At 54.5% G+C, this 15,556-nt stretch overlaps 1 protein-coding gene across 1 annotated transcript in view; it reads right to left on the bottom strand.

Moving 5' to 3' along the window:
- Nucleotides 1-14,549, bottom strand: part of SHANK3 (SH3 and multiple ankyrin repeat domains 3) — a 61,289-nt gene extending 46,740 nt beyond the window's left edge. The window contains exons 1-10 of the mRNA XM_088025458.1: nucleotides 14,253-14,549; nucleotides 13,682-13,885; nucleotides 12,734-12,805; nucleotides 10,555-10,663; nucleotides 10,330-10,481; nucleotides 10,066-10,233; nucleotides 9,783-9,899; nucleotides 9,316-9,393; nucleotides 8,259-8,325; nucleotides 2,719-2,992 (exon numbers count right to left, since the gene is read on the bottom strand). Of these exons, the coding sequence (XP_087881584.1) occupies nucleotides 2,719-2,992; nucleotides 8,259-8,325; nucleotides 9,316-9,393; nucleotides 9,783-9,899; nucleotides 10,066-10,233; nucleotides 10,330-10,481; nucleotides 10,555-10,663; nucleotides 12,734-12,805; nucleotides 13,682-13,885; nucleotides 14,253-14,549 (1,538 nt within the window). The remainder of the gene's footprint in view (nucleotides 1-2,718; nucleotides 2,993-8,258; nucleotides 8,326-9,315; nucleotides 9,394-9,782; nucleotides 9,900-10,065; nucleotides 10,234-10,329; nucleotides 10,482-10,554; nucleotides 10,664-12,733; nucleotides 12,806-13,681; nucleotides 13,886-14,252) is intronic.
- Nucleotides 14,550-15,556: the final 1,007 nt, after the last annotated feature.

Here is a 15,556-nt window from a genome sequence, read left to right as displayed (position 1 = left end):
CGGGGCCGCGGGGCTGCGCTCCCGGGCGCGCCGGGCTCGCTCCATGCCGCGGCCGCTCCTCGCGCCCCGCCTCCTCCGCGGCCGGGCTCCTCCCTCTGCGGGCGGCGGCGGCGGCCGGCCCTCCCTCTCCTCCAGCGGCCACCTCACCGCGGCCCCGAGGCCACGGGGCGAGGGGCACTGCAGCGCACGGAGGGCAGAGTAGAGGTCGGACTGAGGAGGGCGGAGAACGCGGTCAGCAGAGCCAGGTGGGAGCTGGGGAGGGGTTGGGGGGGCGGCTCCGCGGCCAGGAGGGGCTCCACCAGCGGTCCACCCCCACCTCCCTGCTCAGGCCTCGGCCTTCTCCTCCACCTGGCCACTGCCACGTGCTGGGCGCCCAAATCCTCCTCCAGACCTGTGTCTTCTCCTCGACACCTGTCCCTGATGCCCATGCCGACTCCGTGCTGACCACCTTCCCCGGACGGCTCCCCCGACCTGAGCACCGAGCCCGAGGCTCGAAGGTTCTCCACCTTCGCGCTGCTCAAAACCCTGCACTGGCTCCCTAGTACCCAGGCAGCCCAGGTCCACATTCTCAGGCAATAGCCAGGCTCTCTGGATTGTGAGAACTAGCTACACTCCAGTCACATGGTTGGGCATCTTCCTTTTCCCCCTCTGGGCTATTCATGATGTTGTCCCCAACACTTCAACTATTCTAATCCTACTCATCCGTCCAGTTATTACGTTATTAGTCTCTCAGCTACAGCCCCATTTTTCTCTGCCCTGCTCTGTGATGCTGGGGGTACTCTGCCACACATTGCGGGGAGCTAGGGGCTCCACACCAGGCTCTGCCAACAGGGGGCATGCCGGGGGGGGGGGGGGGAGACTAGGCCTCCCTCCCACCACCAGCCCCTGCCGCCCCCCGCAGCTCAAATGCCAAAGGGGATCTCCTTCCCTGAGGTGTTCTCCCTCCATGGTGCACCAAACTTCCTCAGTCCCCTCCTGGCCACTCACCAGGAGCTCCCCCTACCTGAATCACTGCCATCTAACTGCTTCTTAGCCCTGGGCCCCAGCTGTCAGTGTCCTTCTGAGACCTTTAGGACTCCCTGCTATTAGCTCCCACCACATCTGGCATCTAGGCACCGACTAAATATTTGTAGAAAAATAGTAATAATCCTGCCGTCCCACACAGAGCAGGTCTTAGTTCTATGTTTGCCAAAAGGATAAATGAATATACAAAAAATAAATGAAAACACAGCATCTACAGGTTTTTGTTTCTGCAAAACTGAAACATCCCAAAGTTTGTTCTTTTAGACACTGGGCTGTCCTACCCTTAAGAAATCCATGGGACATGCAAAAGCTTCAGGGGAGAATTGAGGTGGTTTGGAACAGGACAGACAGCGTTGGAGTCTGGGCAGAGACACGGAGAGAAAGGAGACATCACAGATTACAGCTGCACAAGCAGACAAAGGCAAAGGAAGAAATTGCTTTTATAAGCTCCTGCTGCACCCCAAGCCCTCTGCTGAACACTCAGGCCTAGAAAATTTGGGAACCAGGTCTACGTGGTTCCCCCCCCCCCAATTATGCTGTTTCCTAGCTCTGTGACTTTAGACAAGTCACTTACCCCATCAGAGCATCAGGACCCTCACCTGTAAAATAGTGTTAATAGAGCACAGCCTCATGTATGGCCAAAGTTAAGTGAAACAATACACATATGCTGCTCAGCCCAGCTGTCATCTTGAAAACAAAATGCTGTTTATGTAACTCATTCAACAATGTCTCCTGAGCACCTTCTATGTGACTGGCTCTGGGGAAGCTGCAGGAGGACAGCTCCTGCCCTCGAAGTGCCAGGAGAAGAGATGCCTTAACCAGCAGTGGCTGGACTGTGCTGTGGGCCAGGGGATCCCGGTAGGGACCCCTCACCTGCCCAGGTTCCAGAAGGCTTCCCGAAGGAAACAACTGCATGGAATTACTCCTACCTTACTGATGAGAAACCCAGGCACAGAGTGGTTAGCTGACCTGTCCAAGCCCACAGTCAGCAGATGCCAGGTCTGCACCGGACCCCAACCATTTATCTGCAGAGCCGGTGCCCACCCTCCTACTCCCCGCTGTCCAGCCCACCGAGGCTGGTGGGGCTTTAGCCCAGGCTTCTTCCTCTGAGTTCTGAGGATGCCAAGTCCCTCCCATGTCCCTGGTTCTCAGGGTCCCAGCGCTCATGGTAAGGGGTAAAGAGTAAAACCAGAGAGTCTTGTGGTTCTACAGGGCTGGAGAGGTGGGGGAAAGACAAAGACTCCCTCTTGGAGACAGGGCTAGGGGTCACCTATAGGTTTCAAGCCCTCCTGGAGATGAAGCTCCATTCCCTAACCCTTACCACACACCACCCAGCCCTGCTTCATGTCAGCCTTTATCCTGCTCCGAGCACTGCGGGAAACTTTATAAAGCACAGAGCTGGCCAAACCCTCTCCTTCAACAACCTCCCTAAGTTCCCGTCAGGACAAATCCAGCTCCAACAAGATCAGCATGGAGGAGCCTGCTCCAGCCAACAAGGCCTCACTTTCTTCCCTTTCCCATCCAGGGAGGCCTGTATGGGGGGCCTGGGAGTCCCCGACCCCGAGCCTCAGCCCATCACTGTAGAGGTGCCAGGCACCACTAGGTCTCTCCCTGCCTCTCCATGCTGGCTCCTCCTGCTGGGTCCCAACACCCCACCCACCCAGACCCTGCCAGGGCCTCCCAGACGCCTCCTACCTGATCTTGCTCTGGCTGCCCCTGCCTGCTGTGGGGCCACCGATGTCATTCTCTTGGTCACCATCCCGATCTCGGTCTTTCTCCTCCTGCAGCCGCTGGAGCAGCAGCTGATGGGGGAGGCTTCGCAGCGAGGGTCCAGGAGAAGCTGCCGGTTGCACCTCACCCTTCAGGTTGATGTCACTGGCTGAGCGCTGCAGGGGCCGAGGGGAGGCCAGGCCACTGGGGCCAGCCAACCGCCGCCGCTTTGCATAACTGGGGGTTTCCCTGAATGGTACTGGGGTGGGAGTGAGGGGGTACAGATGAGACTCTGGGCAGCCAGATAGGGTGACCAACTTACCCTGGTTTGCTTTCCAGATTTTAAAACTAAAATCCTATGTCCCAGGAGCTGCCTCAGTCCTGGGCAACCAGGACAGTTGGCCAGCCTATGACCGAAGCTACCACTGGGGGTCAATCCCAAACTGCCTCTAACTCTAGTTTCAGAGGCAGAAGCCTGCTCCTCCTGTCAGCCAAATGAGGTCTTGGGCATGCTTAGATCTGCTCTTGGAACCGCCCATTTCACAGGGTTCAGCCAAGGCAGAACACGCCACATGTGACAAATCTCACCAGGCTGCTGCTGTACTGGACCCTCTATAGTTAACTAAAACAAGGGAAACCATAAAAGACGTTCTAGACCAGGGTTTGGCAAACTTCTGTACAGAATCAGATAGTAACTATTTCAGACTTTGCAAGCCATATAGCCTCTGTCCTAAGGACTCAGCACTGCCGCTATAGCACGAAAACAGCCACAGACAATATATAAGCAAATGGGTGTGGCTGAGTTCCAATAAAACTTTATTTAAAAAGCAGATGGTGATTTAAAAAACATGATCCAACTATATGCTATTTACAAAAAGAATCACTTTGGATCCAAAGACACAGGTAGGTTTAAAATAAAAGAATAAAGGAAGATATTTCATGTAAATAGTAACCAGGAGAGCTAAGTAGCTGTATTTATATCAGACAAAACAGACTTAGAGATAAAAAGTGTTACAAGAGACAGAGGACATTGTATATTGAAAAGGTGTCAATTCATCAAATATATTAACAATTATTAACATATATGCACCAAACAACAGAGCATCGAAATATATGAAATAAACATTAACACATTTGGAGAAATAGACAGTGCCATAATAATATTTAAGACTTCAACACCCCACTTTCAATAATGGATAGAACATCTAGAGGAACAATCAGTAAGGACATAGAAGATTTGAACCAATTAGACCTAACAGTTACGTGTATAGAACACTACAGAAAACAAGAGAAGAATATATATTATTCTCAAGTGCACATGCAACATTTTCCAGGACAGACTATATGTTAGGCCACAAAACAAGTCTCAATAAATTTTAAATGACTGAAATCACACAAAATATCTCTCCAATCATAATGGGATGAAGCTAGAATTCAAGAACAACAAAAAAAAAACCCTGAAAATTCACAAATACATGACAATTAAACAACACACTCTTAAACAACCAGTGTGTCAAAACAAATCACAAGGAAATGTGAAAACACTCTGAGAAAATAAAAACAAAAACACGCAAAACTTCTGGGATGCAGCAAAAGCAGTGCCAATAAGGAGATTCATAGCTGTGAACATCTTTATCAAAAAAGGATAAAAGTCTCAAATCAATAAGCTAAGTGCACCTCTTAAGGAACTACAAAAGAGAAGCAAACCAAACCCAAAGTAGCAGAAGGAAGGAAATAAGGATAGACAAAGGTAAATGAAATAGAGAACAGAATATAGAGAGAATCAATGGAAACAAAAGTTGTTTCTTTGAAAATATCCACAAAACTGACAAACCTGTAGCTAGACTGACTCAGAGAAAAAAGAGAAGAGGACACAAATAACTAAAATCAGAAGTGAAATTGTGGCACTGCTACCAATCTTATAGAATTAAAAAGGATTAAGGGAACACTATGAACAACTGTATGCCAACAAATTAGATAAGTTAGATGAGATGAACAAATTTCTAGAAAACTACAGATTACCAAAACTGACTCAAGAAGAAATAGAAAATCTAAACAGACCTGTAACAAGCAAAGAGATGGATCAAAAATCACAAATATCCCAACAAACACAAGTCCAGCATCAGACAGCTTCACTGGTGAATTCTACCAAACACTTAAAGAATTAACACCCATCCTTCTCAAATTCTTCCAAAAACTAGAAGAGGAAAGAACACCTCCTAATTCATTCTAGGGGCAATTAAAAAATAAGCAAAGGACTTGACATTTCTCCAAAGAAAATATACAAATGGTCAATAAACATCATTAGCCATTAGGAAAATGCAAATCAAAACTACGAGATACTATGTCACACTGACTAGAATGGCCACAATAAAAATAAAAACAAACCAATGGTTACAAGTGTTAGCAAAGATCTGAAGACTTTGAAATTCTCATACATTGCTGGTAGGAATGTAAAATGGTGAAAAACAATTTGGCAGTTTCTCAAGAAGTTAAATATAGAATTATCATATGGCCCAGCAATTCCCCTCCTAAGTTTATACCCAAAATAACTGAAAACAGGCATCCAAACCAATACATTTCACACATGTTCATAGCAGCAATATTCATAATAGCTGAAAGGTAGAAACAACCCAAGTGTCCTGTTGAAGAATGTGTGGATAAACAAAATTTTATATATACAAACAATGGAATACTATTCAGCCATAAAAAAAGAATGAAGCAGTAATACATCCTACAATATAGAGAAGCTTGAACACAAGCTGAGTGAAAGAAGCCAAACACCAAGAGTCACATATTGTAGGATTCTATTTATGTGAATATCTAGAATAGGTAACTCTATAGAGACAGAAAGCATGTTAAGGGTTAAGAGAGGTTGAGGGGGAGGGGAATATGGAATAATTACTTCATGTATGCAGGGTTTCCTTTTTTGGATGATGAAAATATTTGAAATTCAATAAATGTGGTTGTAGAACACTGTGAATGTATTAAATACCACTGAATTATTCGACTTAAAATAATTAATTTTATGTTATGTGGATTTAACTCTAAATGAAACATAAATCCTCAATTTTAAAGCCTCAACTTAAAAAAAAAAAAAAAAGGAGACTGTGGGCTGAATCTGGCCTGTGAGGCCTCATTTGCCAAGCCCTATTCTAGATTCCTGTTAGAGAAATGTGGGCCATGGACCATCAGCCATACCTCGGAGCCGAAACTCTGGAAATGCAAACTCTCGGGATCCACCCAGAGCCACTGAGTCAGAATTTACATTTAACAAAATCCCTAGGTATGGTGTGAGAAGAACTTCCCTCTGGCACTATGGGACAGCAAGTCAGTGAGAACAAGAAAGCATGTGTGTGAGAGATGGCGGGGAAGAATGTGGACCCTCAGTCGGCCCAGGCGACAGAGGTGAAGACACACAAGTAGCTGCTCCCAGACCTGGGTCTCTCTCTGCTTCAGTCCTATCAATCAATCTAGAGAGGGCTGCCAATAGGTTTCCTGGTGTCCTGTCCCTTGAAGGGTAACAGGTCCCAGCCTACCAGACCCTCCAAAAGGGCTTCCCTTCCTGAAGAAGAGGAAGGAAGATGGATGGGCAGAGCCTCCCTCCAGCTCTTCTGTGTGCAGGCCCATCCCAGGTCGCCAACCTGGGGTGAGACAGGGCAACTTGTGACTGTCATTGAGGGAGTGTCCCTGGAACGAAGGTGTGCAGGGGGAGTAGGGGGTGACAAGGGCAGGTCCAATGACAGCCTCTGCCCTAAACCCCGTTTATAAAAATGGACTAATAATAATCACTCCGTGAGGGCTGTTGAGAGAGTAAACTAAAATAACAAGGCTTATAGAAAACACTCATGAATATATTACCTGTAGCTCAGGGACATCTGGCTATGTCATCTGCATGTATGCATGACACCTGAGCAGGTTAGGGTACGTAGCCAGCAAAGCCAATGCCCACACAGGGGCTAACCAGTATGCACACCTGCTCTGTACCTCAGCTCAGCAATGACATGCCTTACTCCAACCTGGCAAGCATACTCCGGGTCAGGCAGACAGTGAGTCATAATAATGGTGACCCTAGAAGCCCTAGTATCTCTGTCCACTATCAGGAAAATGAGGGGCAGCTAGAGCCTTCCTCGCTCCTGGCCGGGACCAGACACCCCTCCCCCTCCAATCAGCTGGACCAAGTTCACCTGCCAGAGTCCAGACATATAGAATCAAATCCCACCTGAGGTCAGAGGGGGGAATGGTATGCAAACAACCATAAAAAAAACACACTTTACGTAAGAGAAACTGAGGCACAGAGGTCCTAAGCAGCTTTCCCATGGTCAAATAATCACAAGATGAGAGGATCCCACATGTCTACAAACCAGGGTTCTCCCAGGCTAATGAGCACCTCCAAAACACTTACCAGCCCCAACCAGACCATAACTGAGCCCTCACTCTACAGGGGAAGAGTCCTTAAACCAGAACTTGACCTTAATCTTAACCCCAGTCCAAAATTCAACCCTAGCTCTGACCGTAACCTCACAATAGAACCAAGACCAGCCCTAGCCCTTTGCTGTCCAGTGTCACTTAAGTTGTTCTTTGTTTTTGTTTTTTTTAATGGGGACACTGCAACCATGGCAGAACGGGGAGTCTGGGAGTCTGTGTTCCAGAGAGAACTATGGGCAGAAAAACCTGGTCCACCCAGGACAAAGGGAGCTAAGAAGGGAGCCCGTCTGTGGCCAGCTAGCTGATGGGGTCGCCTTTCCAAGAGGGGAGACCCACCCTCTCCCATAGCCCCACCCACTGCGCCCGGGAGAGAGAAGGCAGGATTCCAAGAACGAGTCCCAGAGCTGAAGCGGGAGTGGGTGGGGACCTCCTTGAGGCTCCAGTGCGATGGCTGTGCCCATCCTCCTGCCGGCCCCAGCAGCAAGACCAAGTGGCATCTCCTGGTTTTCCTTCTGGGACCATGAGTCAGGCATATCCTGGGCTCCCCTGGTGCACTGGTTCAGAGCTCAGTGCCCTGAAGATAGCTCTTCCCTTTTCCATTTGCATCCCAACCACTGTATTTTGTTCTCTTTACGTGACCTTGTCCTACTGAAGCACGATATGGGCCACTTAAACCGGTTCCTTCTCCAGGTAAGAGTGACACACTGAGGGTCAACGGCTGAGATCCACTGCCCCATGTGCCCTGCTGACCCTTCATATGACCTAACAGGAAATGAACCTTGACCCTAACTTCAACCCCACTCTCAACCTAAGTTGATCCCTAAACTCAACAACGGCCCCAACCCACAACCCTAACCTAACCATGCTCTCAACCCTAACTCAAACCCTTTGTCCACTCCACACAGGCCCGTCCCTCGCCAGGTTCCCCAAACCTTCAGGGACCATTAGTGGAACTCTGACTAAAGTACAGCTGCCAGGAAGAGGCTCAGGGTATGGGGGGCTCCCTTATACCACCCCCACTGACCCCTGTACTGTTGGGGCCCTGACCACCCCCACAAATCCACATCCAACAGGGACCTGGGTTGGGCAGAACTCACCAACATCCGAGTCTTTATGGGTCTTGATGACTTCCGCAAGCTCAAAGTTCCCTGCAATGATGGCCACCTGAGGCGAGGAGGGGGAGAGAGGGGACTCAGGGGCGCCAGGCCTGCCCCCCCTTGGCCCCTGTGCACCCTGCCTGGGCTCCTGTTTGGGGTCTTCCTTGGCTGGGGGTCCCAGGCTCGGACCTTGGCGCCTGTCTAACCCACCACCCTATTCTGCCCAGGACTAAGAGGTTTCCTGGGACATGAGACTTTTGGAGCTAAAACTAGGACAGTCCAGGGCTACAGATCACCCTACTGATTCTCTTAACAGCCCCTCCACACACATCATCACTCCTGTCTCAGCCATGGCCTACCACTGCCTCACCCCTGTCACCCTACTTCCCTTCCTTTGTCTCTTCATCTAGTCATCCAGCAGGCCCTTCCAGTCTCGCCCAAACCCACCAGGCTCTTCCACTGCTGCAGCTGTCCCCTGACTGGACAGCCACAGAGGACCTACCTGTTCTCCTCACATCTTTGAGGAGACCTCTGAAAGCCCTCACTCCCACTGAGAACAAAAGCCCAGCTCCCTCTGTGGTCAAAAAGTCCCCATAACATGGTCTTAATTCCCTCACCCACAAACTCCAGGCCATAGAGAGACTCATGCACCTGATCATCCCAGTGCCAAGAACCAAACCCAGCTGGAGAAGGTGCTCAGAAACATCACCTGAATTAAGTCAGGGGCTAGAACTAATCCTCTCACCCCTGGTTTGGCCTCTATACCCTACCTGTCTCTGGCAGGTCAAGCCCACACTGGTTCTCCCCTGACCCCAGAGCCCTAAGACCTTCCTCTCTCCCTGGAAGGAAGACAAGGGAACCATCCACAGTGAACCCCCCCTCCATGAGCTGGGCACTGTACTGGCCTACCCCCTTCCTCTATCTCACCCTGGGCCAATCCTTGAGCGAGAGTTCCCCTATTGCCTTACAGGGGAAGAACCAAGGTCCAGAGAGATCAAGTCACACAGAGACAGACACCCAGGGGTCAGCCTCACCCTCCTGTAAACCACTCTTGTACCTGGAAGGCTGTTTGGCTATTGTAATTGCGGACATCCTTGTTAGCTCCACGGAAAAGAAGGACTCGAGCGCAGCTCTCCTGTTGGGAGGGTTGGAGCGGGGGTCACACCTGGGCAGCTGGAGCGGCACAGTCAGGATGCAACAGCATGTGCACACATTGGGGCACATATGGGGGTCCAGGGCACATACATCCACACCTACGTGTCCAGTGCCCGTATGCATAGCATAGGGATGAGCAGATCAGGTATACACAACACACACAGGTCGCACTCGGCCCAGAAAGCCCAGATGTGCACAATTCATACCTGGTTGTTTGGAACACACATGTAACATGTGTGCTCAGGGAACAGATGTGCACACATGGGCTGAGAAGGTCACAGTTCACAGGACACAGAACATGCACCCAGGACTAGACAGGTAAGCAAGCACTGTACAGGGGCACCTGCATGTATACACACATAGTCACACCTGGTTATAAAGGGCACAGATGTGCAGGGCTGTGTTTCCTGAGGCGTTCTGAGCCCCCATGTCAGCTCCGTAGAACAGCAGGTGTTCCAGGTGCTGCACATGCCCAAAGCGGCAGGCCTGGGGGACAAGGGAGATGCTATTGGGTCCCTGAACAGAGTCCAGGACCCTCAGTCCTACTGACAGGGCCCGGAAAGCCCCCACTGCCTGACAGAGCCAGGAACCTCCCCCCTACCCCCAGACAGAGGCTGAGACTCCCCCCCGCCCCCTCACACCCCCTGCCCACCTGGTGGATCTCCTGCCAGCCATTCTCATCCGTGGTCCCCAGCTGAGCATGGTCGTGAAGAAGCAGCTCACAGCAGAGGGCATCCCCGCCCCCCAGGGCACTGTGGTACAAGGGCGTCAGGCCACGGCTGTCCTTGTAGTCGGGTGAAGCGCCCAGGTCCAGCAGGGTCTGAGGGCAAGGAGCCTCAGCATTCATACAGGGCCCAGCCTCCCCGCCCCTGCTGGGCCATGTGCCCCTCCAGGCCAGGGCCCCACCCACACTGACCGTCAAAGCTGCCGCATTCCGCTGGCGCGCGGCGCAGTGCACCGCGGTGAGCCCATCTCGAGTGCGGAAGTCCAGGTGAGCACCGCCATTCCTCAACACCTTCAGCAGGTCCGTGGCATTGTCCAGCTGGGCCGCAAGGCTCAGCGGACACTCTGGGTTCAAGAGACAGATGAAGGTTAAGGTCCCAACCTCCAAGGCCATGCCCCTTCCTGCTCTGCTTCTCACCTCCTGAGTCAGGATCGTGGAAATTGGGGTCCAGCCCCTTGTCCAGTAGGCGGGCCACTTTGTCCGTGCTGTGCAGCTGGACGTAATCCATGAACTTCTTCAGGTTTGCCTGGAATACCCAGCCATCCTGGTCAGCCCAGCAGCACAGTTACAATCATCTGCCTGTCACCCACCTTCCACCAGCAAGCCTCAGGCCACCTGTCACCCTACAGGAGCACCTACTGCCCCACTTCCTCACACCTGTCATCCTACATCATGACCTTGTCACCCCCTCATATCACCTTAAGCCCTGTACGCCCACGTGGCCCATCTCAGCTCACTGGGCCCATGTGCTGCTTGAAGTCCTTCCCTGCATCCCAGGCCCGCTGCAACAGTCGGTCATCAAGGCCAGGCTGCCCTGGTCATGCCCCCAAGTAAACTTCCTATGCCAACCTCAGCCACTGCTCTGCCTCCTCTCCTCAGCCATGCTGCCCCAACCTGCCCAGCCTGGAAGAGCCCAAGGCACCCAGGCAGGAACCACCCCCACCACAGCCCACAGCCCCATCACTCCCAAGGTGGTCTGTTCCTTCTTCCTCATGAGATCACCCCAAGGCAGACCCCTATCCCCGAGGCCCTTCCTCACCCGTGGGTGGCCCCCCTCCTGTGACATGACTTTGAGTGCCTTTCATTCATTGACCTAGTCATGCATTAATTCACTCCGCAAAGCCTCACTGAGGCTGATGTTACAGATGCTGCATGCACAAGGCAAGGTGCCTTGGCTGGAGGCCCCAAGTCTTCTAAACACACTCAGATTGCATCAGAAATAGGAGAGGGCACCATGAGAACTGCTCCACAGGAGGTAGCCTCCTAAGGTGGGTCTGGACAATCAAACAGGAGGAAGGGTGCTCATGATAGAGGAGAGACATCAGCTAGACCCAGAGGGGATGGTGTGATGGTGAGGGCTGGTTAGGGTCCAGGCAGGCAGAAACATGTGGGGCTGGGGTAAGGAGTTGAAACTCAATCTAAAGACAAGGGGGACTCATGGGAGGTCAATAGTCACAAGTGTCACCAGTGTCCTGTGAGTTGCTCAGGACAGTTTTAGAGAAGGGGTAACCATTTGGGGAGGAACCCAGAGTGACAGGGTCACACTGGGGCAAGTGGAGAGTGAGGGCACAGTCTCTGCCCAGCCAAAATCATGACCTCTGACCCCCATGTGCCCCAGGGGCAGCAGAGAAACCTGGCATGGAGGCTCCATGGTCACAGAGGGGTCACTGGGGCCCAGAGGTGACAGGTGCTCAGATCCTTCTCCTAGAAGGAGACAGCTTCCAGAGATTGTCAATGAAGTGTCCAGTAAGCAAAGGTCCACTGGTCACTGGAACCTGAGGTGGGAGCTGAGGGAGTCTGCCTGTGGGTAGGGGCCATGGCACCCACAATGCCTCTCCTACATTCAGAGAAGGCAGTGAGGTAGCCCCCAAAGAACATTTGGGGTCAGGCCCACCTAGCAATGGTGCTCAGTAGGTGTGCCTAAGCACAGGGCCCCAGCATCAGACAGATCTGGATTCAGCCCCAGTTTCACTGGCTGCACACCTGTAAGTAAGCAAGTCACAAAACTTCTCTGGGACTCAGTATCTTCATCTGGAAAACGAGGTAATAATAGCCCCTCCCAGGAGAAAATTAATGAGGTGCCCAATCATGAGTGCCCAGCACTGGGTGACCACTAAGTGCTAGGCCCCTTGTTCTCTCCACTCCCTCCCAGTTCCCCTAAATGAGAACATCAGGTGCCTGTTCACTTCCGTTCCACCCAGGCTCTCACCAAGACACCATGCCTGATCATACTCCACCACCACCCCCAGCCAGGGGCCCACCAGAGGGGTGAGTAAGAGTCTGATCTGACTGAAACCCATCACCAGACCACCCACACAACAGCCACAGTGCTGGAGTCTGTATCCAGGCCTCCAGCTGCCCCAACACCTGCTCTGGGCCCCTGACACAAGAGAAAACAGACTGAGCCAAACTGGAGGGACAGTGGTCAGCCCCAAGCCAGGGTGGAAGGTGCTGGGAACAGAGGGAGGGCTCTTGGGAATTTTTAAAGGACATTTCTGATATCACAAAATCCAGCCAAGGCTGGGGTGAAGGGAACACTGCTCATGGGGGCCAGGAGGTAACCTCTGGAGTCCCTTCTCTGTGGCTTCCTCCTTACCTTTGTGTGAAGCTTTGCAAACTGCTTATCATCAATGAGGTTCTGGGCATAAACTCGCCTCTTGTATCGAAACTGCTCAGGTAAAGAAAAGGCAGAGAAAAGGCACCCACCTGGGTTGAGTGAGCGAATGCACGCACAAAACCAAGTCCTGCTTACTCACCCTGCCAGCCACACAAACTCCCATGTACTACCACAGACACAGAGCCAACACCAAGTTCAGATGGGATGCATGCCTGCTGTCCTGTAACCTGCAACACCCTCTCTCTTTCATTCTCATCCCCAGGAGTCCCTGGAAAATGCTACTCCTTTTCTAAGACCTGATTCCAGGCTTACCTTCCTAACATGCCCTGAGTAGAACTAACCCCATTTCCCTGTGCCACCAAAGAGGCCAAGCCACCTTTGAGTTCAGACACCATAATGCTTAAACTTTAATGCTCATTGCACTTGCCACCACCCCAAACTATAAGTCTGTGTCCCCACACCTGAGAGCGCACTCAACATCCTTTCCATTATGAATGGGTGAGCAAACGAGAAAGACTCAGGTCTGCCCTCAGAGACTCCATGGGCAGGGGAGGAGAACAGATGAGCGTACAGGTAACTCGCTTACTCCACACACTGCTCACCACTCACAGCCCGCAGAACCATCCGTGTCCCGCCACACAAGATGCTGACTGCAAACACTGCACACGCAAACGCCGTACGTACTGCTCACACCTCACACGCTACACACACCGCACACTGCGCCTCGCACACGCACTGTATGCACCGTTCACTGCGCTGGGCACATACAAACACCCCCCCACACACACACACACACACACACGGCTGACTCCTCGGGTCCGCGTCCCTCGCTGCCGTGCCCTTCACTGCTACTGTCACGGAACTCTGTGGTCGTGCCCCGCGCGCTCGCCTCCTGCCCCCGGTCGCGCGCCCCCGCCCGCCACTCACCTCCAGGTAGGGCAGGGGCGTGTCCAGGTTGGGCGGGTACTCCTGCAAGAGCCGCTCCTCGTCCAGGAACTTGCCGGCGCGGCCCCGGGAGGGCGGCTGGAAGAGCCCGTAGTTGAGCGCGTCCTGGAGGCTGTGGTTGAGGGCGCAGAGCACGCGCTGCTTGGCGGCCCACACGGGCGCGGCCGGGTCCAGGCGCAGACACTTCTGCGGCGGTGCGGGCTCATGAGTGCGGACCGGGTGAGCGCGGACCGGCCCCGCCCGGCCCGGCGCAGGGCACCAAGTCCCGGGAGCCCCTGCAGGAGTCCGGGGCTCCCGAGCCCAAGCCCCGGACCCCGCGCCTCCGCGTCCAGCGGGCAAGGACCCGCCCCAAGGGCGGTGCTTCTCCGGGCCCCGCCCCCGCCCGGGCGGTGGGGAGGGTCTCCGCGGAGGCGGCGGGGGAGGGGTGAGTAGCCGCGGGCCTGGGGTCCCCGGCGCCCGCCTCAGAGCGCGCCGGTGGGGGGGGCGGTGGTGGACGGGGGGGGGTTGGGCGAGGAGGGCGGGGGCGCTGCCGGGACGGGGCGGTGGGGCTTACCGTCTGCTGCAGGTCCGGGATGCCGACGCGCACGACCACGGCGCTGGCCCCGGGGCCGTCCATCCCCGCGCCGGCGCCCGGGCCGGAGCCCGGGCGGCTCGCGGCCGGGAGCGGAGCGCACTGGGGCTCCGCGCGGCGCCCCGGCCCCCCCTTCCCCCCCGCCGGAGCCCCGTCGGCCGCGCTGTGCGGGAGGGGGCCGGGGGGGGCCGGGGCCGGGGCCGGCGCGGGGGACAGCTGCGCCGAGGGCTCCGCAGGGGCGGCGGCGGCGGCGGCGGCGGCGGCGCGGCTCAGCTGCATCGGCCCCGGCTCAGCTCGGCGCCTGCCTTCCCCGGGGGCGGGGGCGGCGGGGGGAGGGGGCCTGAGCCGGGAGGGAAGCGGGGGTGGCAAGGGGGCTGCGCCGGAGGCGGGGGCCGGGAGGGCTCAGGGCCAGCCGGGGACCGGGGACGAGGGGGACTGTACGGGTCCCGGGGTGAGGTGGGAGGGTTCGTGCGGAGGGCCTGGGCCGCCCCACAGGGCCGGGGCCCTGGGGGCTGTGCGGGGGGTGTGGGGAGTCCTAGGCCTTGGCGTGGGGGGAGTGGCTGAGCCGCGAGGGCCGCGCCGCCCTTCGGCTGCGTGCGAGCATCCGCGGACCACCGAGGAAGATTCCGCGAGCCGGGGGTCCTGAAGCTGGGGTGGGGTCCGCGTTGGGTACAAGGACCAGAGAGGGCAGGAAGGGGAGAGAAAAACAGGAGAATTAATTTCCGGGGGTGGCAGCTTCTCCCCCATTCTACCGACCTCCCTGCCCCACTCAAGGCCCGTGGGAGATGACAGTGACCAACACTGCCCCGGTCCTGGGTGTGAGACGGAGGAGACATCGGGGCCAGGGAGGGGCTAGGGGCTCTCCCACAGCAAGAGCCAATTAACCCTCCGACTTAACCCTTACGACCACCCTGAATAGTGTTCAGCGCGGCTTCCCGCATCCCCAGCCGAGTTTGGCGAGTTCGCTCTGGACTCCAAGGCCGCCTCTCCTCCTACCCACTCTCCAGGCCGCCTGGTCTGCCTAGACCAACGCCTGTCGCCCCCTTCCCGTCACCTTAGCGACGACAGGATGGGGGCGCGACCTATGAGGACAGGCTTAGGGGAGGGGGCGCTACTAGTCTCCACCTGCAACGGGGAAGTGAATTTTAGTTTTACACGTTGTCGTGGCAACGCGGGAGGGGGTGATGAGTGGGCGGAGAAGAGGGGAGCGCAGTAAAGAAACTAGCTCAGGCACCACCGCCCCATTGGAGCGTGCCACCCCCCAACACTGATAACCCTCACAGAAC

This window comes from Eumetopias jubatus, unplaced genomic scaffold (assembly GCF_037043125.1).
Source record: "Eumetopias jubatus isolate StellerSeaLion01/CBP00866 unplaced genomic scaffold, mEumJub1_p1.0 scaffold_8, whole genome shotgun sequence".
Lineage (NCBI taxonomy): Eukaryota > Metazoa > Chordata > Mammalia > Carnivora > Otariidae > Eumetopias > Eumetopias jubatus.
The sequence above is the reverse complement of the archived record's forward strand: the minus strand, read 5'-3'. Positions and strand labels throughout refer to the sequence as shown.